The sequence below is a fragment of the Castanea sativa genome, chromosome 12 (genome assembly GCF_040712315.1).
Source record: "Castanea sativa cultivar Marrone di Chiusa Pesio chromosome 12, ASM4071231v1".
In the NCBI taxonomy this organism is placed as follows: Eukaryota; Viridiplantae; Streptophyta; class Magnoliopsida; order Fagales; family Fagaceae; genus Castanea; species Castanea sativa.
Window position 1 is genome coordinate 18,075,408 of NC_134024.1, and position 26,973 is coordinate 18,102,380.

Sequence of the window (26,973 nt, forward strand, 5' to 3'; positions counted from 1 at the left end):
CGGAAACTGTATAAAGGGGTATTAATTCCTATTTCTATTTCTGTTCCTACGTATTTATGCGTAATAAGCAAGGACTACAGCTTATTTTGTCACAATTTGCTATGTGACAAGTTGTGAATGATTGAATGTAGACTCATTATTTTTTTTCTACAACTCATAACTCACAACACGACAAATAGTCCCAAAAATTGTACAATAAGTGGTGATCTTAGCATTTTCCCCACAAAATTAACAAGATACAGCTAACATCTTTGTCCTTTTTCTTACAAGTTCTACCACTAACTTGTGACACTAAAATAATTCACATATTTTCTCTTTTTTACATCATCACTCATCTAGAGCTATAGAACCGTTTTTAGAGCTCATGACACACTCATTTTTACTAAGCAATAGATACACAGAATTACTATTCCACTCACTCATTTACTGATTGAGTTGTATATGTATATAACTCCACTAGCTCATTTACTCAAATCTAATCATATAGAGCTTTAGAATTTAGAGTCACCCATTTTGACCACCACAGCAAACACAAAAATAAGCAAAAGAGCTAGCAAGACTCATTGTTTTCCCATGAAAACCTAAAGGAAGTCCATCTCGCTCAAGTACTAGCCAATCACCCTCACACTTCTTCAAGATCATCCTCCCCTCCACCATTGAAAACAAGAAGTTGGTAATGTATATACCTAGCCTCCACTAGCTGTATAAAAGGGTGTTGAATTCATATTATTTGCTTTGTGATTTTGTAAAGTATTAAATTTCACTGTGGAATGTGTTCTTCTTTGTTATATTTGTATGTTTTTCATGCGGTTGCACCTTTTTTTGTGATGGGTTCGTCGAATTGTTGGCTTTTGTCATCAGATCCATCTTTTTTTTTTTTTTGCTTTTGCCTTTTTTTTAATGATTTTCTAAAATTTGTAGGGTTTTTTCAAGAGATCCATCTTCATTATGTTACAGGTTGGACCTGTTGAGTTTGTTACTTAGTCCTAAATAAATTATTGTAAACAAAGTTTATAATTTAATTTATCGTAGCTAATGTTGCTCTTTACAAAGATTTTTCTTTGTTTCTAAATCAAAATGTATATATATATATTATTTTTTTTTCTTTTTTTAAAGAAAGATATATTAATATTTTATTGCCTGAACTCAAGTGCTTTTACATCTTCATTTAGTTGGTTCATTAGATAGCCTGGGGCCTTCTCTACATACAAACTTTTCATTACACTGTGAATATATATCTAGCAAATTTATGAGCTGATTTGTTGGCCTCCCTCCTTATTTCTATAGTCAACTTCCTAGTAGCAAAAACGCATTGCCTTTTTCTTTACAATTACGTTAGCAAGAACAGTCCTAATCCTTAATAGTTGCTATGTCAAATTAAAATTGGTCTTAAAATCATTAAAATAGTCACTTGCTTCTCGATCTAGCTACATCACTTTATGGCATGTTCCATTGTTCAAACACCACTTTAATTTCTGTCACACCATATCCTCCAAGCTGTCATGAAAAATTGCTATTGAAATCTAGACACTACTCCAATTCTATTTTTTCAAGATTTATTTTACTACAGGAAGAGATTTTTTGAAACTCATAACTCCATATTGCATGAACTTCATTCATTTTACAACTTTAATGATTTGAATCCCTTTTATCTACCTTATGGAAGCACGTGTTTCCTTGATTTCACTATATGTAATGAGAAAGTAATACTTAATTTGATGGTTTCTGAAAATCCCTCCAAAGTTTGTGCTTGATTTTGGGGATGAGCTCTCCACTTTAGCTACACTCATTGTTTCCAACGGTGGTACTTGGAAAGTGGGATTGTTGAAAGCTGAGGGGAGCATTTGGTTTTGTGATGGTTTGGAGGATTTTGTTGAGTTCTATTCTATATCTGTTGGGAATCTTCTGGTCTTCAGATATGAAAGAAATTCAAATTTTCATGTTGTTATATGTGATAGGACTACCACTGATACTCAATATCCATCCAACAATAATGTTAATTTGAAAGATATAGTGGACTTAATCAAATTAGATGAAATAAACATCTCAAGGCATTACAAACAGCCTTCTGACACTTCTTCAAAAGGAAGAGAGAGAGCAATCGAAGCAACCAAAATGTCCATGCCTAAAGGTCGTTCCTTCATGGCTGTCGTGCAATCACATAATATACGGCTTAAATATGTTGTAAGTCTTGTATATATACACACGATTTGCATCATGAAGTTCTTTAAATACGTCCTTGAAAATATATGTGCTTAACTATTGCAATTGTTCTTTCTTGTATAGTATTTGCCTAAGGAATTTGCTGACAAGCATATTGCTTGGAATCAATTTGTGGATCTTTAGACTTGTGGGAAAAAACAATGCGCGTCCTGTTCTATTGCAATACTGCTACATCTTCAACCATGAGAATGGAGAAAGGATGGGCTGCTTTTTCAACGGAAAATCATTTAGACGAAGGAGATGTTTGTGTCTTCGAGGTGATCAAGACAAGTCTTGTTTTGCTCATGATGTCCACATTGATTCTAGTGAAAGTCATGTTCCATTTAACCAAAAAAAAACAAAAACAAAAACAAAAATGTCATGTTCCATTAGTCACAATTTATTATAACCTCAACGGAATATTAATCTTTCTACAGCTTTACTCTTATGCCACGTCCCAGAAGGCAAGGGTGAGTTTAACTAGTAGTGAAATATATAGCATGTAGATATTGCAGAGATAGAGACATAGATAGGTACAGAATAGAACAAACTAGGGAAACTGTACAAAGGGATATTAATTCTTATTTCTATTTCTGTTCCTACGTACTTATGCATAATATGCAAGGACTACAACTTATTTTGTCACAATTTGCTATGTGACAAGTTATGAATGATTGAATGTAGACTCATTATTTTTCTTCGACAACTCATAACTTGCAACATGACAAATAGTCCCAAAAATTGTACAATAAGTGGTGATCCTAGCATTTTCCCCACAAAATTAACAAGATACAATTGACATCTTTGTCCTTTCTCCTGCAAGTTTTGCCACTGACTTGTGACACTAAAATAATTCACATATTCTCTCTTTTTTACATCATCACTCATCTAGAGCTATAGAACCGTTTTTGGAGCTCATAACACACTCATTTTTACTAAGCAATAGATACATAGAATTGCTATTCCACTCACTCATTTACTAATTGAGTTGTATATGTATAGAACTCCACTAGCTCATTTACTCAAATCTAATCACATAGAGCTTTAGAATTTAGAGTCACCCATTTTTACCACCACAGCAAACACAAAAATAAGCAAGGAGCTAGCAAGACTCATTATTTTCCCATGGAACCTAAAGCAAGTCCATCTCGCTCGAGTACTAGCCAATCACCCTCATAGTTCTTCAAGATCATCCTCCCCTCCACCATTGAAAACAAGAAATTGGTAATGTATATACCTAGCCTCCACTGGCTGTATAAAAGGGTATTGAATTCATATTATTTGCTTTGTGATTTTGTAAAGTATTAAATTTCACTGTGGAATGTGTTCTTCTTGTTATATTTGTATGTTTTTCATGTGCTTGCACTTTTTTTTTGTGATGGGTTCATCGAATTGTTGGCTTTTGTCATCAAATCCATCTTCTTTTTTTTTTTTTTTTTTGTGCTTTTGCCTTTTTTTTAATGAGTTCCTCAAATTTGTATGGTTTTTTTCAAGAGATCCATCTTTGTTGTGTTACAGGTTGGGCCTGTTGAGTTTGTTACTTAGTCCCAAATAAATTATTGTGAACAAAGTTTATAATTTAATTTATCGTAGCTAATTTTGCTCTTTACAATGATTTTTCTTTGTTTCTAAATAAATAAATACATATATATATATATATTTTTTTTTTCCTTTTTTTAATTTTTTTTTTAAAGAAAGATATATTAATATTTTATTGTCTCAACTCAAGTGCTTTTACATCTTCATTTAGTTGGTCCATTAGATAGCCTGAGGCCTTCTCTACATACAAACTTTTCATTACACTATGAATATATATCTAGCAAATGTATGAGCTAATTTGTTGGCCTCCCTCCTTATTTCTGTAGCCAACTTCCTAGTAGCAAAAATGAAGTGCCTTTTTCTTTACAATCACATTAGCAAGAACAGTCCTAATCCTTAAAAGTTGTTGTATCAAATTAAAATTGGTCTTAAACTCATTAAAATAGTCACTTGCTTCTCGATCTGGCTACATCACTTTGTGGCCTGTTCCATTGTTCAAACACCACTTTGATTTCTGTCACACCATATCCTTCAAGCTATCATGAGAAATTGGTCTTGAAATCTACACACTACTCCAATTCTATCTTTTCAAGATTTATTTTACTACAGGACAAGATTTTTTGGAACTTATAACTCCATATTGCTTGAACTTCATTTGTTTTACAACTTTAATTATTTGAATCCCTTTTATCTACCTCATGGATGCACATGTTTCCTGATTTGACTATATGTAATCAGAAGTAATACTTAATTTGATGGTTGCAGAGAATCCCTCCAAAGTTTATGCTAGATTTTGGAGATGAGCTTTCCACTTCAGCTACACTCATTGTTCCCAATGGTGGTACTTGGAAAGTGGGATTGTTGAAAGCTGAGTGGAGCATTTGGTTTTGTGAATGTTGGGAGGATTTTGTTGAGTTCTATTCTATTTTCGTTGAGCACCTTTTGGTCTTCAGATATGAAAGAAATTCAAATTTTCATGTTATTATATTTGATACGACTGCCACTGAGACTCAATATCCATCCAACAATAATGTTAATTTGGAAGATACTGTGGACTTGACCGAATTAGATGAGATAAACATCTCGAGGCAGTACAAACAGCCTTTTGACACTTCTTCAAAAGGAAGGGATAGAGCAATCGGAGCAACCAAAATATTCATGCCTAAAGGTCGTTCTTTCATGGCTGTCATGCAATCGTATAATATATGGCTTAACTATGTTGTAAGTCTTGTGTATATACACATGATTTTCATTATGTAGTTCTTTAAATATGAGCGGCCTTGAAAATATATGTGCTTAACTATTGCAATTGTTCTTTCTTGTGCAGTATGTGCCTAAGGAATTTGCTGACAAGCATATTGCTTGGAATCAATTTGTGGATCTTCAGACTTGTGGAGAAAAACAATGGCGTGTCCGGTGCTATTGTCATACTGCTACATCTTCAGCCATGAGAATAGGGAAAGGATGGGCTGCTTTTTCAACAAAAAATATTTAGATGAAAGAGATGTTTGTGTCTTCGAGATTATCAAGACAAGTCCTGTTTTGCTCATGAGGGTCTCAATATTTCATGTCAATGACCATGCAGTCAATTAATTATGTCTTCAGCTATTTTGTAACTAGATTCATGCAAAGTGCCCTTCCATATTTTCAGTTATAATCTAATTTTGAGTAAATTATTTTTTATTTATAAGAAAATTTGTGCATTTAAACTTAGAAAATATAAAATACTTAATTCAAATTTATTTTATATATATAGGATTAACTCTATTTGCACAAATTGCCAAAATTTCTAAATCTATTGTCAATGAATGGTGTGTTAAAGCCACATTGATTTTCACTACTTCTGATAAATGTTATATTAAAAGTTAAAACTAGTTCTTGCTGCTTATATATATATATATATATATATATATATATATAAAGACTTTAATTGTGATTATTCTAATTTACCTGATATATAAGCAGCCTATTGCTTTTTGCCGCGGGACCTTAATGAATTTGGGCTTTTTTCCGGCCCACATCCCATGGCAAAACCCAGAATAACCAGCACAACTCCTGAATGTGTCACGTGTTCCACCATGAATATTGGAATTAGTTGTTGCAATTTGCAAAGGGCACTGCTTCTTTATTCTTATTTGGATCCGTGTATATAATATATACAGATATTATAAGTTTTTTTTTGAGAAACAATTTTATAAGTTTTTTTTTTTTTTTTTTTGAGAAAGAAGAATATTATAAGTTAGTTATTATCTTTTCTCTGAAAAAGAAAATGTTAGTTTTGATCTTAATGATCACGTTCATTGTTTATAAATAATTAAAATATTGTGCAATTAAAAATACATATAACTGATTAGTGAATAATTAGTCACATATTAGACAGGATATGACATAAATTCCTTTGGAATAATTTTGAGAAAAACTTTATCCGTTTTATACAAGTTAAAAATAACTTGAAAGCTTGTTTAAAATTTGTATTTGTTAAGTTATTGTATCTGTTGACTTAATTTAGTGCCAAATTTACTTCTAATTCTACTCATTTCTTTGAATTTTTGGGATTACATTGTGATTGGATAAATGTGCTTGAGCCATAGTCACTGGTGCAAAAGCATTTTGCTCATGCGAAATGCATGTTGTTCCTGTGATGTCCGCGTGACAAAAAAGAATCAGCCTCTGTGATGACCGACTTGTGGGCAACTCATGAGATGTTTCACTGCCACGAGTTTGTTGAGGTCACAACATCTATTTTATTCTTTATCCTTTGGCCTGCTCAATTTCAATCCAAATCTCGTGTACCATTTTCTCTTTTCGCCTTCCCTTTCACTATTGACATATCAATGAGAGGAGATTGCATCCATTACTATCAAAATCTTGTATCCATTACTATCAAAATCATTCTTGAGTGTTTGAGAGTTGATCGGAGCTTGGAATCATTTGGAGCAATACCACATTTTTTAGAGACTAGTTAAAGAAAGGACTTGATGAAGTCGGTTGTTAGTAGGAGCCTAGAGGGCTTGAGTACCAGGAAAGCTCTATGATTGGAGGCTTGTTATGTATCTTGTACTACAATTACTCACTAGTGGAAGTTTTAATATCACTATCGCAGAGAGGTTTTTCAACTTGATTATTAGGTTTTTCTCTTTGATAACACGTCATTGTTCTTGTAAGCTTTGCATTTCTTTTCCACTATTTATATTATTTTATTTGCTTTAGTGGTTTTATGAATATCCAAGCAATATGAAATTGGTTAATCACTTACATTTGAAATTCAAGTTAGTGTATATTTAAAAGTGATTAGGTGGTAAATTTTGGAATTTAGGTCTAAATACATACCTAGGGTGTTAGGGATATCTTTCAATTTTACACTATGTATTTGGCCCTAAATAAATAGTAATAAACTAACAGTAATAAACGTAGGGAATTTTTTTTTGAATTGTTGTTTGGGGCATTGTTGAATTTTAACTTACAGGAGTTGTCACAATGATATCTGTCATGGGCATTTTTTTTTGTCACTTGTTGTGATGGGCATTTTCATCTGGTTGGCAAAATTTATGAATGAGACACTTGTGGAAACTAAAAATTTTAGGATAAAATACTATTTTGATCCTTAATTTTACCAAAAGTTTGTTTTACATAAGTTTTTGTAGCTATTTTAATATCATCTGTTTATATATTTTCTTGAGAGTCATGAGAATTGAAATAAGAGTATAATGTAACATTAGGCGTAATTTTATTTTTATTTTTTAACAATTGTTGTTGTAAGCTATGATTAAAGGCACCAATTACAACAATTCATTTTCATAATTAATTATGTAAAAGATTGCAATAAAAAAATGTGCTGATATTAGACGAGTTTGATATATATATATATATATATATATATATATATTTAAATGAGTGAGGTTGAGATAGCGTATATTCTTCTAAATTAATCTTACAAATTGATGAGTTAATAATAAATAAATAAAAAAGCATTGAAATGTTTATATATTGTGTCATTCTTGTTGTGCTTATATTAATTAGAGGTTTGATTTTATTTATTTTTTAAATGAGTTGGGTAGAGGTAGTGTAAATTGACTAAATTCTTCTACAATAACCTTACAAATTGATGTATTAATCATTCAAATGTTTATATAGAGCCCATTTGGGGTATGTTACAAGTTTCAGTTTATTTGAGTTTTTAGTTTTTTTTTGTACTATTTATAAATTCTATTGTATTATTCAATTAGTTTTAAATCTTATTTTCTACACTTTTAACAAAAAATTGTCAATTTTAATTAAATAAATTGTTTTTAAGCAGACATAGTGGGTCATTGAAATCGATGCTATTGAGTCCAGTTAAGTTATTCATTTTTGAAAAAAGTTTTATAAAAAATTAAAAAAAATTTATAACTGTTTCAATTTTTACTAAAACTTTTTCCTAAAATGTGTACTTTTACGTGTCCCTAGAGTACACGTTAATAAAATTCTATATATCTGCAGTTAAAATAGATGGTATGAATCTGTAGACATTTTTTAGTCTAACATTTCGTAGGTTTACTTTTTAAATCTTTATATCTATTTCGTTCAACAGGTATGAGATCCTGCATCTTCCCAAGAGTACTGCACTTGCGTGTTCTTCCATATCACTGCCCAAAAGCTATGGAGACTTGACAAATGACAAGTAGTCAAGTACACCATTTAGATATGATATAACAGTCACAGAGAATTGAGAAAACTGAAGATTTGGTAAAGATGCACAAGGAAATGGACTGGAGTGCTCACTACTCAATCTACCCTTATAGTGGAGTTACTGTATCATATACTCGAATCCGTTTATCTTAGCTCTGCTAGTGTACTATTTTATATAGATACAATACATACGAACTCATCCAAACCACGCAGATTAATCACTCATTCACTGAAAATTCATATGGCTCCAAAAGCAAGGACTCGCCGGAGTAGAGTGGGGACCAACTGGGACCATCACCGGCCGTCAAGGTGTATACACTCACACTTCTTCAAGATAATACTCCCTTCCACCATGCAGGACATGAAACTGGTAATGTATTGCAGTACTATGTAACATTGTTTCTTTTGGCTAAAAGTTTATCTGAAATCACTTGCTTCTTCTTTTTTATTTTTTATTTCCCTACTGTTCTTTGTTGCTATACACGAGGCTTGTGCTTTTGTATGCACCAGCAGCACCACTGTAAAAACGGGTACCTTGGTTCTTGTTGGTCACTGACCTCTGCTTTGTAACGTAGGAAACACCTTAGAAAGTGAAATGTATCCACTATCCAGTTAGATATGTTGCTATTTCTAATATATTGGTTGTCTAGTTTGAAATGTTATGATGGTTAGGAGTTTTGTTCATTTAAAGTGAGTCAAATTAAAGCCAAGTTTCTTGACCTGTCACAAGGAAAGTTTATTCTAACAAAATTCAATGTTGCATGTGATAATGAATTGGAGCTTGGAAGCATCGTTCTGATTTTATTTTATGGTAGAACAACTGATTTTCTTATGCAAAATTTCAAATATATGGCTAACCAAAGTTTCTAAACTATCAAAAAAAGCCAGAGTGGTGGTCATTGATTAAAATGTTGGAGAAAATGATGAACCATGAGACAGTTAAAGAGTTTCTCTAGATCACATGTTTTCCTTATAACTACATCATTGTTGAACTATGTGTTTGCCAAATTTTTATTGATTAGATTGTTCTGTAACTGATTTCATTAAAGCAATTTTGAGTATTTGATCGGACTAAAAACAAGGACATTTGATAAAACTTAGAAATAGGGTGAAAGCCTGAAAGCCTGGTCAACCTCTAAAATGTTTCATTCAAGTTATGGTTTGGTGTAGCATTGCTACAAAGATCACTAATGTTGCAATTGTGATGATCAGAAGCCATTGATGTAAACCTTGGAAGCACAGTTTTCTTGATTTAATTTTATATTGGAATTAAGAAAATGTTACTAGATTTTGTGCCTGCAGAGGCTTCCTGAAAAGTTTGTAAGGGAACATGGGGATAAACTTTCCGGTGTTGCTACACTTGCTGTTCCTAATGGCTGCACTTGGCAAGTGAGGTTGGAGAAGGCTAACAACAATATTTGGTTTCATGGCGGCTGGAGGGATTTTGTCGAGTATCATTCTATCAATTATGGGTACTTCCTAGTCTTCAAATACAAAGGGAACTCAAAATTCAATGTTCTTGTGTTTGATATGACTACTTCTGAGATTAAGTATCCATATAATGGGGATAAGAAAAGGCAGGGCAGTTTGAATGAAAATGAAATGTCTACTCCACAAGAGTCGTGTGTAAAAGAGGAAGTAGATACTGAATTGATCGTCATAGAAAACCTTCCCATGTCAAGACGATCTGTGTTATCTGGAGGAGGAGAAAGGGCATTGCAAGCAGCCAGAACGTTCAAGCCAAAAAATCCTTCTTTCATCCGTGTCATTCCTGCATATAGTTTAAAACGCAATTTTGTGGTGAGCCTTTATTGTGTGTATATATATATATATATGATTAGCTCTTGACAGTATTTTAAAAGTCAACTTGAAATATGCTTATTTGCAATTTATTTTCTTGTGCAGTATGTCTGTCCTGAATTTGCAAAAAAGTATGCTTGTGGGGAAAAAAATGTCAAGCTTCAGGCTTCTAGTGGAAAATGGTGGCCTTGCCAGTTTTGTTTCAAAAATGATACAACTTCACCTAAGACAATCGGCAAGGGATGGAAACCATTTGCTAGAGACAATGGTATAAAGGAAGGGGATGTGTGTGTCTTTGAGTTGATCAACAGGATGGATGTTGTGCTGAAAGTTTCAATATATCGCGTAGCTGAGTATGCATGACAAGTAAACCAACCTTCAGACTTGGACAACTTGCCTAAAATTGTGGTAGGTGATTTTGATGTGAAACTAAACATGGTACCTATTTTCTTTTTGGGATTTTGATTACTAGAAGGACTATGTATCTTAATGCCAAGACCTTTACTAGATCTTGTTGAAAAAAGTTTGTAATTCCAAACTATTGTTATTAATGCCTAAGCTAAATTTTGTAATTGCCTCCACTTTAGACTGTGGAAAGCTGGGAATTATGCCATACAATCTTTGAAGAATTAGCCTATCAGAAGGCAATTAGAATCCTTGTTCCATCAAAACATAACCAAATTAAAGAAAGTGCTATGGAACCATAGCTCAGTTTTGCAAAAAACTAGATGGTGAAATTATTGTTGCTTTCAGAAATTATATATTAATGTACAATCAAATAATGTGGATGATGCAGAAATCTACTCCAAACCAAATATATCTTGTTCTAACAAGCTTTGAGAAGGTATGCGGAGCATGTAATATATATGAGAGAGCAAAATAGACGAGGAGCATTAGATTAGTAGAGAAATTATGGTGCTAGAAAAAGAGTTCTGAATTCTGAGACAAATAGATTAGACATTGTCACATATTGCACATGATTCAAATCTTTGTCGCATGTACAAGGGTCATTGTCACTTTTTAGATAAATAGATTAGTATGCTCACCCTAAAATTTGACAGAGAACCAAAATCTGAGGAGCAATGCTATAGACACAACACTTTTGACAACAAATTTCACACTTCTTGAGTTCACAATTAATTATTGATTTTTTTATAGGCCCTACATTGACATTACGTTATCATTCACCATTAATAACTTGCCACCTCAAATATGTGTGAAATTTGTTGTCAATTCTGATGTGCCTCTAGACATATTGAAATCTGAGATAGGAGAAATTAGGAGCAAAATGAAAAGGAAAGAGACTTTTACTGTGCCTTGAATTAATATAGAATTCTTGTAAATTGATTAAGGAACAAATTCCTTCATTTCTTGTTCCTTAAGGCCTTTCTACCAAATACCAAAAATATTTCTATTCATTCCCTTTATTTATTTTTTGCTGAATTAAAAAATGAGTAGAGAGGCGACCATAGAGTATTCATCCCATATATAGATATATAAACTTCCAAAAATGACTAAGAAATTATGTGTCTCGATTTGATGTGATAGGCTTTAGAATACCATGATGCTTAACCACTGAATTGAAAGATTTTGCAGGACAGTCCACTAGCTATACTAGAAAGATTTTGCAGGACAGTCTCCTTAGCTTAGCTGAGCAACTGAGCTAGAATGACTTTGCTGTGGGTTTTTTGACTCCTTGTTTCAGGGGACTATGCCCCATATCCCTTGTTGGATCAAAATTTATACTCTTTTCTTTGGGGAGAGACGGAGGTATCATTGGAACTATAAAATTCAATGGTCAGTGTAGGATCAATTTTGTTCTTTGTGCATCCCTAAAAATAAGTTACCAAAATTTTCCTATTAATTTGGGCACTCAACAATTTTAAAAATGAGAGCAAATTCTTGATAGACAATGTTTTCGTCCAAACCTATGTAGAGGAATGTCCTTCAACTCAATTAATAAAATTATTCGCATAGATTAAATCACATGACTCAATAAATAAGGTAAAATCTACAAATTTTTTAAAACTTAGGAAAATAATAAAATATAGCATATACACCTTTTCAAACGAAATAGATTGCTATTTTAAGACAACCAAATACGGGATAGTGGAAAAAGCAGATATGTCATGTGAGTGAGAAATCTTTTTGGAAAATTAACTTATAAGGCTTCAATACAAAATTGAAGTGGAGGAGGGGAGGAGTTGGAGGGTGATGGGGCATGGGGTATGGCACAATTAAAATTCTAAAATAATGACATATCCATAGTTCAATAGAACCCATGGTGAAATGTCCCCTGTTTGCAGTCCACTGCCCCAAAACAATTACACTGGAAAAGCATGTGAGCAAAAACTAGAAACTTTATTATAATTTATTTATCCCTGTCATTTGAAGCACATACCGCCCATATTGAATGGAATTATTACCCAAATGATGACAAAAGATGTCCATAATAAATCAAATAGCATTGCATTTGTGTGGTATATTATGAATTCAGTAGACCCTCTTCTCAATTCAGCAGCACAATCATTTAACAGAGGACATATCAGATTTAGAGTATGAAAAAAAAAAGTCAAATGGTATTAAGAATGAATTAATCATAATTAGTGTGACTTAAAAGACTAGAAGAAATGATTGCCTAAATTACAAGCCCAATATGTTTTTAAAAAAAAAAAAAAAAGAATAAAAGAAAAGAAAATGAAAATAGTTGTCCTTTGGACCAGAAAATTTTGTACTGACAAAGGTTTGCACACCTAAACTAAATGTCTCACAAACATCTCCAACGCTAACATCACACCTGCAACAGAGTCTGGACAAAGCCGTCACAGTTTGGTATCATATTTCTCACCAATCAGCAGCAAAGTTTAGCTTGAAATGTTAATCAAAGCAAAGAACGCCACCAGCAAAATGAAAAGCAGATTTGAGTTTCCTCTTAAAACTGATCCTGCAGAATTGTTTTGATCCCTAAAAGTGCCAACAAAAGAAGAATTAAAGAAGTTAGTGTGTATGAATGTGAGTGCACTAGAAAGAGAGAACGAGTTTCTAAGTTTCTAGACATACTTTGCTAAGTATTGGAGGGCACCACAATATAAAACATTGTCAGGTCGTCCCATTTCCGTTGCACCATTTTCCTGTGGATTGATAATTTTCATATAAGTTTCTTGGCCTAGATACCATCTATCAAGATTTTCGGTTCTAATGTTCCACACTCCAACGTTGTCCAGAGAAATAAGGACTGCTGTCCATCCCCCAGGGAAAACCTACACAACAAAAAAACTTTCAACACAAGACATACAACTGGGCCACACAGAAACCATCATTAACAATATAAGTACACTAGCATTTCTCACTTCTAAGAACCTTAATTTCTTATAGAAATTTTAAAAATTATGAATCTAGCAGTTGAAAGGAATTTATTCACATTAGCTCCATGATTCCCTTGTATTACATGAAAAACGAACCTGTGTAGTGGAGCGAGAAATTGCATCCCATTTGTTATATCTACTTCTACTGTCTACTGTCCACTCATCAGTACCCATCCTGCACTCAATCAATCAATTTCTTACAATGCTTATACCTTAAGGCAAATGAGATATTATATAAACAAAGGAAAGATTCTTACCCAACCATAAAAAATGAATAGCCATCTACATGAAAACTCTGCATCACAGTGTCGTTGTTCTGAAATATGATTTCTATGAATCCCTTATATGTAGCATTAATAACAGATCTGTCCACCCGGGGTGTTCTGTTAAGAGGCTGATCAGGAAAATCAAGCTTATAAGCACCCGTCACATTATACTTGTCAGCAAGCCTGATTGGTGTGTCAGGATTGACAAATGAGATCCCGTTAAGTGTGGTTCGAAGCGTCCCATTAATTATTTCTGGTGGCACAGTCTTTATCACATAGGTCTGAGTCACATTAATTTGACCATAGTGAAAGGAACCTTGAGGATTAGGGCGAGCTCCACTTGCAGATACATTTTGCCTAAACAATATAGAATGGAATCTTTAAATATAAGCATATTAACAATTAAACTTCTATTACAAGAATTTCACTAAAACATAAATCAAAAAGAAAAGAAGGGGAGTGCAACTAAAGTTCCTGCCCCGTCATTTATGATTTATCTGCATCGACTTAAAGCATGTATTACACCTAACTGCACCATCTGCAGAGGCAGATACTCAAAGAAGATTCTGTAATTTTTGGGCATGAATTACACTAACTGCCCCATCATTTATATTAGGCTTGATTACTGCTTGTGATGTGTCATGACTCATGAGAAACCAAGCTATCCAAGACATCATACTCCTAAACGAACAAGGTGTTATGAAAACAAACCTGATGCTTAATGCTTGGTTCATTGACCATGACTTGTCATAAACATCATTTGGTGGGTCAGGGAGAGGACCAGTTGCTGGTCCTTTAGAATTGGAATAGCGTAAAACAGCAACACCGGTCACTCTTTGCCAAAGAGATTCATTCACAAATCTAGCACTTGCCACAATGTAGTAATCAGAACTTGCATTCTGGTCCATGGTAACCAAAAACGAATAAGATTGCCCAACATGAATATCTAAGGAAGTAAAATTTTGTTGCGTTGTATAGTATCCTTCTGTTTCTGCTAGAAGCAGAAAATGGTTTTGAATTCTAAAGTTCAAACTAGTTGAAATTCCAACATTGTGCACACGAATTCGATATGTTTTGCCTGCAAAACATAATGCTATAGCCAATTAATATCTCAAACTGCTAAAACCATTTGCAAGGAAACATAAACAACAAAGAAATCCATATCATAAAATCAAAAATGAAGAACTAAAATAATATGATGTAGTATGGCCATTCTCCATATGCACGTCTTTGTGTGTTCTACAAACCTCTACAATCTCAAACTGATACCAGTAATTTTATAAGTAGCACTAGATTGGGCTTACTATGGACCATTGGAAACCAATGAACTTAAAGATTTAAATTTAGTAGGCATAAAAATTAAACAAAACAAGATGTCAAGAAGTTGATTGAGAAAAATGACTTCCAAGTTCCAACAAAATCACTAAACTGAAAACATTAAATAAAAAGAGGAACTCAGGCATTAACTGATGACCAGATACACAATAGCTACCCAAGAGAAAATAAAGACCGATATGCCGTGGAAAACAAAATTTTTGTGAAAACAAAAACAAGAATAAAAAGAAAGCAAATGGTTTAACACATTTTCCCTACCAATGCTGAAAAAACATTACCTGGATCAACTTGAATGGATTCATAATCAATGCCATCAGGTACAAGGGTGTTGTTGTATCTGTAAGGCCCCTTTCCATTGATGAGAACTCCATCGGGCATTCCAAGGTCTTTTCCAGCATCAAGAGCTGATCGCAGTGCCTAAAATTTGAAAAAAGTTAAATCTACAATCCCACTACAATGTCCACAAGCAAACACCAACATAAAAACAAATACTGACCGTATGGTTCTGGATATACCAGTCACCTATTGTAATGGTGATATCCCCATCTGGCTGTGCAAAAGGAATTGCGATTATAACCCGATTATTAATAATGATAGGACCAAAGCCACCAGATGCTCTCTGAAAATTGAGAGATGGGAAGTAGAAAAAGCTCCCAATTTGATCCTTCATTTGAAACTGGTAAGTCCAATTCCTTTTTGGATGAATTGGACAATTTGTGCCAAGAACACCATCCTGCCAAGAGTCACGCCGCATCTGAATCCCAGACCTGCCACAAACATTAATCCCAAATATGTCAAAGGCCACTCCAAGCCAAAATTAATGTTTAAAAAAAAAACTAAAATAATATTATATTGTGCTGAAACCAACCAGGTCATCAGGAGATTTTCATCCAAATCATTATGTACATTGACATTAACATTGTCATTAGTAGTAGAATTGATTAGGGGACCTGGGAACTTTCCATTAACCGCAATAACCTGCAAACCATAATTTAATAAAATAGGTAAAGTCACTCAAATCTTGATCAACTTCAACTTTACTCTTTCTAATTCAACAAAAATCAGGTCATAAACCTTTGAAGAAAATATAAAAGGAAGCAGGGAACAAAATCATGTAATTACATTAAACAAATATTAATTAGAAAAGAATCACACCAACACAAGTACAGTTCTTGAATGGTGAATCATAATAATGGCAAATGAATGATAATAACAACAGTGACAAGAACAATAATATTGATAATTTTTTTTATAGGTAGATTGTAGATAGTGGGGGAAGGGGAATGGGGTTCAAACCACATACATGAGACATCACAAAGGATTTCCACAATAAAATTGATAATTAAGAATGAATAGTTGAAACCAATATAGCATCCATCAAAATACAAAAGGATCCCAAATCACAAAAGGTAACTGCAGAAAGAGTGGATAACAACAAAAACACAAGCCCCACATTGTAAACATCGTCTGTATATGTATTAGATTACTTCTGTACTTCACCAATAAACTCTCTCTCTCTCTTGGGGATTGTTCATTTACTTCACCTACTACTCAAAGCACAATATCTGATAGAACTAAATACAAGTAATCAACTTAAAAAAAAAAAAAAAAGAACAGCCCAAAGAAAGGGAATATATACAATATATACAAAACCATACAAAAATAAAAATTTTACAGTGACACTTTTGTATCCTAATCTAATTTCAATAATAATCAATTCCCACTATCAGATAAACATATACAATATAAACATAGCTAACAATAGGAAAGAGAAAAAAGCATACATGTACATACATACATACATACATACATACACATATATAAAATCTAAAAGCAAATATAGAAAAACCACCTGTAATGACATGTTTGGACCTTAATCTACTTCAATCAACTTAAGCCTCATTCTCCAATATACATAGCCTAAACCATACATTGCTAACAATAAACAAGACCACATAGAAAAACCATCTCTAATGTCACTTCTAAAAGATTCAAGCCACAACAAAACCCAAATTTTTTATATTAAAAAAAAAATCAAAATAGACTCCCATTGTTACAATCTACAAATAAAACAAAGCACACCCACATGGAAAAAAACAAATCTTTATAAAATAAAGAGAGAGCTGAGAAGTGAACCTGTTGAGGAACGCCGAGAGGTGATGCAGTGATGTAAGAGAGACGAAGGTCATAGAAAACACTTGGGTCAGCAGCAAAACAGAGGCTTGGAAACAGAGCAATGAGTAGCAATGAAAACAGAGTTAACAGAGAGACTCCAAACAGAGCCATGAAATTTGAATGCAAAATCTTGGGTTTATGGAATAGTAATAAGCAGAGCAGAAGAAAAAAAAATACTCTATAAAGATTTTAGTTTGGGGTTTACATAATAAGCAAACAAAGACTCACAAAACAGAGAAAGTGTGTGTTTTTTTGTGTGTGAATGTATGATAGTATTTTCTGAGAGTTGTTCTGTTTTTGTTTTTCTTGTTTTTTGATTTGTCTGAGCGTGGTTCTTACTTCTTAGTCTGTAAGAAAGAATGAGAGAGTAATGAGTAATGTGAAGAGAGGACTCAAGGCGTTAGTCTTTAAAACGTTTCTTTAATTTTGGAAAGTTTTGAGCGAAGTCCGCGTATGGTGACAGGGTACTGGCTAAGCCGGTTCAGTCTCTAGTGCCTTTGTTTGTTTTTTTATTTTTTATTTTTTTAGGAGGGTCTCTTTGAATTTTTTTTATTTTTTTATTTTTATAGAAAGGAGTATTTAGATTTCTTTAAATATTTGACTATTCTTTCAAATGTATATAATCTTTCCATCCTACACTCGGATATTACTGAGAGAAATCTCTTGAGAGTGGTCCTAAGATGTTGACAACAGGTTTCAATGTTAAGATTTCATTAATATCATAAGACTTTAGTTAGCTTCTTAAGGTTTCTTTGAAATTAACTATCTCACTCTATTTTTATCTTAATTTAGTTTACAATGAAATAATAATAATAATGACAGAAAAGAAAAAATAATAATAAGTAAGTAACAAAACAAATTTTAAAAGAAATGAAATATTATACTTGTATTTGGTATGTAATTAAAATAGTATCATTGGCTGATTTTTATGAAATTAATATTGCACTAATCACAACTTGGCTTCCTAATAAGTTATGTAAAATGTTGTGAAAATTTTCATTTTCTAATTTTATTAAAAGAGGGGTGAGGGTAAATTATACTTTTAGCTCCTAAATTTTGGAGTAAGTTAGATTTTGGTCTCTCAATTGTTCAAAGTTCATATTTCGTCCATGACATTAAAAAAAAAAAGGTGATTTGATTCCTTCATATATTTTTATATTTATATGATTTACGGGATTTTAAGAAACACCATTTTCAAGGACCAAATAGAACCAACCACATATTTAAAGGGTTAACAATAAAACAAGCCTATACATGAAGGGACGAAATTATTCTCTTTTTAAAATTTTAGGGATCAAATTGGAATTTTAAAATTTTAAGGATCAAAACCAAATTTGTCTCAAATTTTAGGAACTAAAATTACAATTTAGAGGAAAATAAAAAGGATCATTCAAATCAAATTAGCAGCATTTTTTTTTGCTGGGGTCTTTTCCATAGACACGAGTGGAGTCTAATGATTGGATAATAGAAATTATGAATTTACAATGGTTTTAGAGAGTAAGAACCTTAAAAATGTTAAGGTCAAGATGCCTTATGATATGATGCAGTAGTAATCAAAATTTAAAAGATATATATCCCGTTGGTGTGGGATTAAAGACTTGTGACTTTGGGTTCAAAGTTGTCATTGTCTAACTACTAATTTACAAACATTTTATCTTATTTGTATAAATATTTTGGTATGTATGCACAATGTTAAAATGGTGTTGTCACATTTTATATTACTGTATTGCAAACCAACCACCCTCAATATTGTAGATATATATGTACAACAACAGCTAAAAAATAATCTTTTCTTATTCGTTTTAGGAAAAAAGGGCTTTAATTCCTATATTTAATTTATTTGTATCTTTTTCAATATCACAATCTAGGTGAAAGAGTTCATTGTCCTTCAAATTATCAATATTTACATCAAAAAGTAGTTAGTAGACCAATCACGTCTATTGTGCAACATTAACAAGTAATCATCCTTTTTTTCTTAAATAAAGTAAGGTTTACCAGTTAGCTCAGCTGGTAAAGTTTCTGATTGTTGTATAAGAGATCTGGGGTTCAATCCCCGCCTACACCAAAAACTGATTGGTGTCTTGGTCTGATAATAAAGAGCAATTATCAGGAACAGATACCACAGGTTAAAACTATCTCTAAAAAAAAATTATATATATATATTTTTTGCTTAAACCATCCTAATGTTCAATGTTCACTTTTTATTAGTTAGGACCATTACAAATTAACTCGAAACTTAAAATATATATAAGCCAAGCAAATACCAGACCAACAATCCAAGATACCACATAATTTTTTTCCTTTTGATATAACCAATAACTCTAGCCAAACAATAGTTTCTAAAACCACCATGTATTTATATATTAAAAATATACCCTTGACCCTTCACACTTGTATCTATGGCGAAGAGAAAGCACACAAACAAATAATTATTAATCAATAAGCCATGTTTATGTACAATAACCAATCATATCAAAACCATGAGTCCATGACATGCAAATGATATAATCTCATATCACAAATAAAGAGTGACATTGGTTCTCACCTAAAATTGTTAAAGACTTAAAAGTACTATATAAACAAAACAAAATTTAAAATGAATTTTTAACCCTATAGTTTAGAAACGCAACAAATTAAACCTATATATTAAAAATTAATCAATTAAACCTCTAAGGATGAAATTACATTAAATAAGAAAATTGTAAACCGAACTCAAGTTCTTCTCCATTATAGAGTTAAATTTGTTATATTTTTTAAACCTTAGGGGTTAATTTATCCACAACATTTTTACAACAAAATTTAATTGATTACAACTACATTATACTTAAAAAAAACATTAAATAAGAAAGTTGTAAATCAAACTAAAAAAAAAAAGTTCTTCTCCGTTATAAAGTTAAATTTGTTACATGGTGGCTATAGATTAAGAGTTTAATTTGTTACATTTTTTAAACCTTAGGGGTTAATTTGCCATTTTTAAATCTACAATCTAAAAAAATTTGTTATTTATTTGATTTAGGATATAAAAAAAAACGTATTTGATTACAACTGCATTTTCCAAATTATAAGGTATAAAATAAATAAAATAGGTATGCTAGGTATGGTATTACAAGTAATTTTAAATGACACTAAATTGTTGTATTCACCGGCTACAGCCGGTGACAGGTGGAGAAGAAGAAGGGGGTGAGGATCATGGGTCATGAGTGAGGAGTGGCAACGAGGAGTCAGCTTCCACTGTATTCTTTGCACAAATTTCGGCGCCTTACTTGCTCTCAGACTTTTCTTTCTAGATTTTCTCTAACGTTCACATTTTTATTATTTTTATTCATTTTTTATTTTTATTTTTTTTCTCTGAAAAAGCAACCACATGCACAGCGCCACAGCCTGAGACCCCACCTTGATGTGGGCCCCAAAATCTTAGTCTCTTTTCAAAATTTTGTTTGCCTAGTTGGCAAGTATCTGTATAAAGTGCCCCACCAAATCAATGGGTTAGGTTTAGGTTGTTTTTGGGGATGTTTTTCCTTTTAGGTTGATCAAAATCTTACAACTTTGTACTAAACATTTTTTGCACTTTTGTCCAACACAACAATTGGAAAATTTTAAATAACTAATCCGAAATTCTTGCAATATACAAAAAAAAAAAAAAATCAACATAATATAATTTTTTAGTATTTATTCATTTTTTAAATATTAAATTTGATAATTATAATAATTATTAATAAAAATTTATTATGATAGATATTTATTTTCAATTTTTGTTGTGTCTATGACATTACTCAAAACTATATATTCTAACATTTATCAAAAAACTTTATATTCTAACATTATTTATGTATTTATTACAATTGTGTTTGTGTATGAAATTATATAATATACTATTTAAATAAAATTTAATGTACCAAGATTCTAACTAAGAGTTTAATATAGAATAAAATTTAAATTCAATTTAAAATGTATATTAGAAAAACATGTATAATTGTGAGGCTTAAAAAATTTATTTGTTACAATATTAATATTAAAAAAGATCAATTCAAAGTAAAATGACTATATATATGTGTGTGTGTGTGTGTCTAGAGCAATTCATGCAGTTTTTCAACTTTGATAAGGATTAATGGCCGACCCGATTTGTAGATTCAATTGATTTGGTTGTTTATGCACTGGAATAAGTGCTATACGAAATATTCTCTTTGATTTTTCTTTTTAAGAAATATATTCTCTTCTTAGATTTTTTTTTTTTTAAAGTTATTCTCTTCTTTTCTTAGATTTAGATCCAATAAAACCCTTCAAATATATTTATCATTTCTCTCTAAAAAAAAACTATCATCAAATTCATGCAAATTTTGAAACAAGTAAATATGTCGATGGGTCAAAATCCATTTTTACTCATTTAAAATATATGGATATTATTTTAGGAACTTAGCTTAAAGACTCTAGAATATCCTAATTATTCTTTTTTTGATGGCATCAGTCCATAGTTATATATATGTGTGTGTGCGCAAGCGCATCACTCCACACAGTCATGGAATAATTATTACTTGAATAGAAAAAAAATGTGTTAATTATGTTCATTTTATAAAGCGTAATTGTAATGCTACATACATAGTTATTTTTAAAAACATTCGAGTTAATAGACTTTTATTGATTCTCACTTGATTCTACTGTTGTCATCACTTTATAATTTCCTATTAACAATATGCTAACTTGATAGTTATTACATTTTTTGTATTTTAGAGTTATTCTTTTAGAGGAAAAAAAATGTTGAAGTGGAATATTATTCATGTAGAATAGGAGGGTAGCTATATTTCTATCTTCTTCTCTTTTTTTTTTCTTTTTTTTTTTTTTTTTTGAGAATAGCTATTTCTATTTATTGCTTGTGCACTAATTTTTTTTTTCCTTGACATAGTAAAAATAAACCATATCTAGAGGGAATAATTATTTCTGTTATGATTAAGTAACTGACTTAAATGTTGACAGGAATTGTCTACGCGGCTACACCTCAGAATAAGTGCCATGGAATTGGAGACAATATGAAACAGGAAATGTCATGCCCCTTCCACCTTTTAGTTTTATCTTGCCATCCTGTCATATACAGTCCTGATCTGTAATGTTCTTAGGAATATGCTCTTCTTGTATGCCTTAAACCTCTAACAATAAACTTTTCATTTTTCTAATGGTAATATAAGATTTTCAAATTTATTAATATAGGAAATTAGAAATTAATAAATCGCTTATCCATTTTGGTTGATTATAATATAACAAAATTAACTAAGAGGGTCAACCGAGATTGAACCGGTGGTCACTTGATTTGCAGTCAAATGCTCTCCCACTAAGCTATGGACTCAATTTTATGATTAATGATTTTCATATATTTAAAAAAAAAAAATTACTATACACATGTGTTATAATAATAATAATCATTATTGAGAAGATTGCCTTCCCTATTATGATTTTCCAACTTTTAATGCTTATTAAAAAGCATCTAAAAAATGCTTATTGACAAATAGCACGACTAAATTGGTTAGCTTAGTTGTAAAATAAGATTTCAAATTCATTAATACGTAGATCTTTATAATCATTAATTAGAATTGCTAATGAAAATTAATAGTAAAAAAGGGCCCAACCGGGATCGAACCGGTGACAACTTGATCTGCAGTCAAACACTCTACCACTGAGTTATGGACCCAATTTCATAATTTATAATTTCCATTGAATATTCTTAACATTTCTTATTTGCCATGCATGTGTAGTTAAATTGTTAGTGGATACCACAAAATCACCAGTTGGCAACAAATATTAAATAAGTTACCATTAAATTGCCGTCATATGTAGATCTTATAAATCTTTTCATTGGTATGAGCTACATGTTGATGCATGTAAATAACGTGACAATCCTAATGTAATTAATATGTTTTTTAACTGCATGCTGCTTAGAGGTAGGCCATCCAATGAGAGGCCCCAATTTTGAACTCTCGGTCAAAGTAAGTATTGTTAGATATTAGTAGCCTTTAAAAAAATAAATAAATAAGGCGGAAGAGATTGTCTGACCATGCCATGTTAGGTCATTTATCATGACAACGTGGTTTGGATGAATTCATATTATGATGTAAACAAGGAAATTCTCCCAATCTCGTTTATAATGGCCATAATTAAGGTGTTAGGTTTTCCATCATGATAATGTGGTTTGGATAAATTCACGTGGTGTGGGTGAACAAGGAAATTCCTCAATCTCGTCTATAATGGTGGCCACAACTAAGGTGACAGTTATACTTAATAATATAAATCATCAACATACCTATAAATTTAGGGTCTCACAATCTGTTCACTAAAAGAGTATTTTCTCTAGTAAGATTATTGTCTTAAACATCGCTGCTTCCTAAGTTGAACTCTATGTCTTGCCGGTACTCTATCACTAGGTCAATCACATAATCAATTTATCATCTTAGATAATCTTTTTTTTCTTACAACAAGTGGGTAAAGAAATTCAAAACTATTTTATTTTTTTATTGGAAAAATCAGACAATACCCTAGTGTGTGTTATTGATGGTTAAATGATGGCCACAAAGATTGGAATAATGTACTTTATTGTGTGGGAGTTTTAAACAAGATCAAGTGGTGTCTTCACCAAGAACATCAATCCCCTCATAAGCAATGTACATTCAAGATTCATCCAGGCATAAAGATCATCTGATCTATCTAGGAAATCGGTGACCATTTACCTATTGTTGGCTTTTGATTTGAGATCGCATTTTGTAGCCTTTTGAGGAAGAAAGAGGAAGCAAAAGAGAGATACGCATTATCAATACCAATGATTTTTTTTTTTTTTTTTGATATTGTAATACACAAACGAGCTTTTATTATTTTCTGTAACTTGCTTTTGACCTACATTTGTCTTATTTGTACTACGCATATGACAACAAAGGCTATGGTGAACATTACATGTTCTCAGAGTACTTAGGAGACCAAGGTTTTGTGGTGGCATGTGCAATTGTATTATAAAATATACAGAATTCTTCTTCGATTTCACTATAATATATTTGAAGTATAGCTCTCTGGCACCCACCAAAAGAGAAAGGATTATGCTTGGAATGTAGCCAATATATGGGCAACAAGGATCTGATGATGGGTTTGCACTTTGCAATATAATGCTGAAGCAATAAAATTTAATGGGGGCCAATAGTAGTGGATAAAGAGCATTATGATTTGAGGTAATGAAAACATATCGTGATTGGTTTTACTGATATTGCTTTAGAAATGTTAATGAAGAGTCAGTAAAAGTCACAATCATGCCCTTTGTCAAATGATTTTGGTGGGTGCTTGGAAGACTCTTGGTTTGGTTTTTTTTTCTCTCTCTCTCTCTCTCTCTCTCTCTCTCTCTCTCTCTCTCTCTCTCTCTCTCTCTCTCGGGTATATTATTACATTACCCTTGATGCATTATGTCTTTTCTTCTTCTTTTTTTTGGCAATATGTTCAACGTAAAACTACTTCTTTCATAAATTTTTTTTTTTTTTTAAATTCTTTTTGGGTAGGTTTACACGTGACTATTTTAAAATATGTGTTGTGTCTGTTTATATATGTCAAACCCTTTCTATTTTGAAAGGGATTGAGGTAGAAGTGAACTTCACACACTATAATAATGCTTTATATTTCTCTTTTCATATAATAGTGTTTACAATTCAACTCTACAAAGTTTTAACATCAATTAAATCAAGGTTAATGAATAAATCCTTCTTCATGACTCTAATTCGTCATTTTTTTTTTGTTATTTTATCAAACCGATGGAACGGTGAAAAGATCTATTTATCTCATCAAAAATCATGTAATAGTATTTCATAATATGTAATAGTATTTCATATTGATTAACGTTGTCTCTCTTAAGGAAAAATGATATCATATAATGGATATATGATAATATCAACTCCCATTTAAGAGATAATACAAGGAAGCTTCCAATTCAAAGACCATCTTCCATTGTTGAGAGAGAGAGAGACAATGTATGTGATCAAAGACTTACAAAACTGCTGTCAATGGCAGTGCTCATTAATGGGGTAGTGCTTTGGAACACTCGAGCACAAATTGACATTTCATTTCAACGCAACTTCTTAAGCCAATTCAAAGGACAATCAATGATAGCATTTGGGAATTGGGAATACAACAAGGTGATAAGATATTGAAATTCCTAATGTGTCGCACACACCAATATGCAGGCTACGGAAATAGCTTTTGCAAAACTATTTGATGGGAAGTGTCTTTTTATTATTTTGGCAGAGTAGCTAATTTTGTCACCTACCAATAAGCCCAATGGGCTTCCAGCTGTATTAGAATGGCCTCCATGAGTTCTATCCTTATTCTTGACTTGCCTCCCTCTCTTCCATTGGCAAATGTTGAAATTGGGTAAGGGACAATCCCTCTTGCTATTGTTTCCTTTTAATTTAACAAAATCTTTATTCGGGAAACAAAAGAAGGAAATGACCCTTAATAATTAAGGAATCTAATATAATGCAAATAAAGAAGTGTACGTAATTTTTTATTTTTTTTTATAAAGTATTACAATATGCTGCTAATCTATTAACTCAAAACCTTTTTCCTCTAAACCTTCAAGAACTTTGTGCGTGAAAAGATACCAATTTAGCTCTGAAGCCCTCAACGTGTACAACTGTACATAACTTTTCTTATTCAGCATAAAACTAAGAAAACTGACTTTTGCGTTTGACTTTGAATTTTGGAGCAACTACCAACTGGCACATGCAGGTTAGAGAATTTGTGGTCACATATCCGCTCTCTTTTCTTCAATGTTGGCCCAGAATTCCTTTATTTAAGAAATTGGATTATTATTATGGGTCGTTTAGTAATGTTGATCTGGTAACGTTATTTGTATTTTTTGAAAAGAAGTGTCGGTGAAAAAGTGTGTGAAAATATGTATAATGTTGTTTAAACACTAAAAACTGTTGCTCAAAACACCCTACCAAACAGCCCCTATATTTTTAAAATGATACAAGTAATATTACACATTTTACTATACAGTTCTTACAAATTAATGTGTTATCAATTAAAAATAATAATTCAAATGAGGTGACACTAATCACATTCAATATTACATTAATTTGTAAGTTCTTTTTTTTTTTTTACAATAAAATATATATTATATTTAGCATTTTTCTTATATTTATTTGGTTATGTATTCTTTTGAATTCCTTGTTTGTAGGGTTCAGCATGCGTGTCCCTATTTTCTGGTCCTATGTCGTGCTAACCTTTTCTTCAAAATGACACAAACTCTTTGAAGTATAATATAATTTTAGCCATAGTACTAGAGAATGGTATGGTATAATTTATACATGGCCGGCTTCCGCAGCAACCTAAAATACTAAAAAAAAAATCATGTCACTCATGAGTCTTGCCTTCTAGCTTTTTTGTAAACAAAGCGGTTGGAGCTTTTTGTTGATCTATTTTTTTTTATTAAAAGTGGACAAAGTTACAATTTCACCTTAAAAAGGTATTAAAAAAATTATATTTATTTATTAAAAGTGGACAAAATTACAATTTTACCTTTAAAAGTGTTACAAAATTATATCACACATGAGACACTACCAAAAAAAAATGTTATTACTATTGACCTATCACTTGAATCT

General features: G+C 31.8%; 3 protein-coding genes, 1 non-coding gene and 1 pseudogene across 5 annotated transcripts; 3 read left to right on the forward strand and 2 right to left on the reverse strand.

Moving 5' to 3' along the window:
• The first annotated feature begins 56 nt into the window (after window positions 1-56).
• LOC142620285 (B3 domain-containing transcription factor VRN1-like) lies at window positions 57-2,676 on the forward strand (annotated as a pseudogene).
• Window positions 2,677-4,524: 1,848 nt separating this feature from the next.
• Window positions 4,525-5,236, forward strand: LOC142619369 (B3 domain-containing protein At4g01580-like). The gene is made up of 2 exons (XM_075792452.1): window positions 4,525-4,962; window positions 5,069-5,236. Exons 1-2 carry the CDS (start codon window positions 4,525-4,527, stop codon window positions 5,234-5,236), a joined length of 606 nt encoding a protein of 201 aa, XP_075648567.1.
• Window positions 5,237-8,625: 3,389 nt separating this feature from the next.
• LOC142618454 (B3 domain-containing transcription factor VRN1-like) lies at window positions 8,626-10,693 on the forward strand. 2 transcript variants are annotated; one of them, XM_075791391.1, is made up of 3 exons: window positions 8,626-8,779; window positions 9,697-10,209; window positions 10,315-10,693. In XM_075791391.1, exons 1-3 carry the CDS (start codon window positions 8,651-8,653, stop codon window positions 10,570-10,572), a joined length of 900 nt encoding a protein of 299 aa, XP_075647506.1. In that variant the 5' UTR covers window positions 8,626-8,650; the 3' UTR covers window positions 10,573-10,693. The 2 variants fall into 2 exon arrangements, with proteins under 2 accessions (XP_075647506.1, XP_075647507.1); XM_075791392.1 differs by having other exon boundaries at window positions 9,712-10,209.
• Window positions 10,694-12,770: 2,077 nt separating this feature from the next.
• LOC142618745 (monocopper oxidase-like protein SKS1) lies at window positions 12,771-17,726 on the reverse strand. The gene is made up of 9 exons (XM_075791754.1): window positions 17,312-17,726; window positions 16,044-16,153; window positions 15,672-15,942; window positions 15,454-15,592; window positions 14,552-14,918; window positions 13,832-14,197; window positions 13,671-13,749; window positions 13,270-13,469; window positions 12,771-13,173 (listed from the first exon to the last, which is right to left on the reverse strand). Exons 1-9 carry the CDS (start codon window positions 17,459-17,461, stop codon window positions 13,074-13,076), a joined length of 1,782 nt encoding a protein of 593 aa, XP_075647869.1. The 5' UTR covers window positions 17,462-17,726; the 3' UTR covers window positions 12,771-13,073.
• A 5,232-nt stretch (window positions 17,727-22,958) lies between these two features.
• Window positions 22,959-23,030, reverse strand: TRNAC-GCA (transfer RNA cysteine (anticodon GCA)). The gene has a single exon. It is a non-coding gene; the product is annotated as a tRNA-Cys (tRNA).
• Between the last annotated feature and the right edge of the window lie 3,943 nt (window positions 23,031-26,973).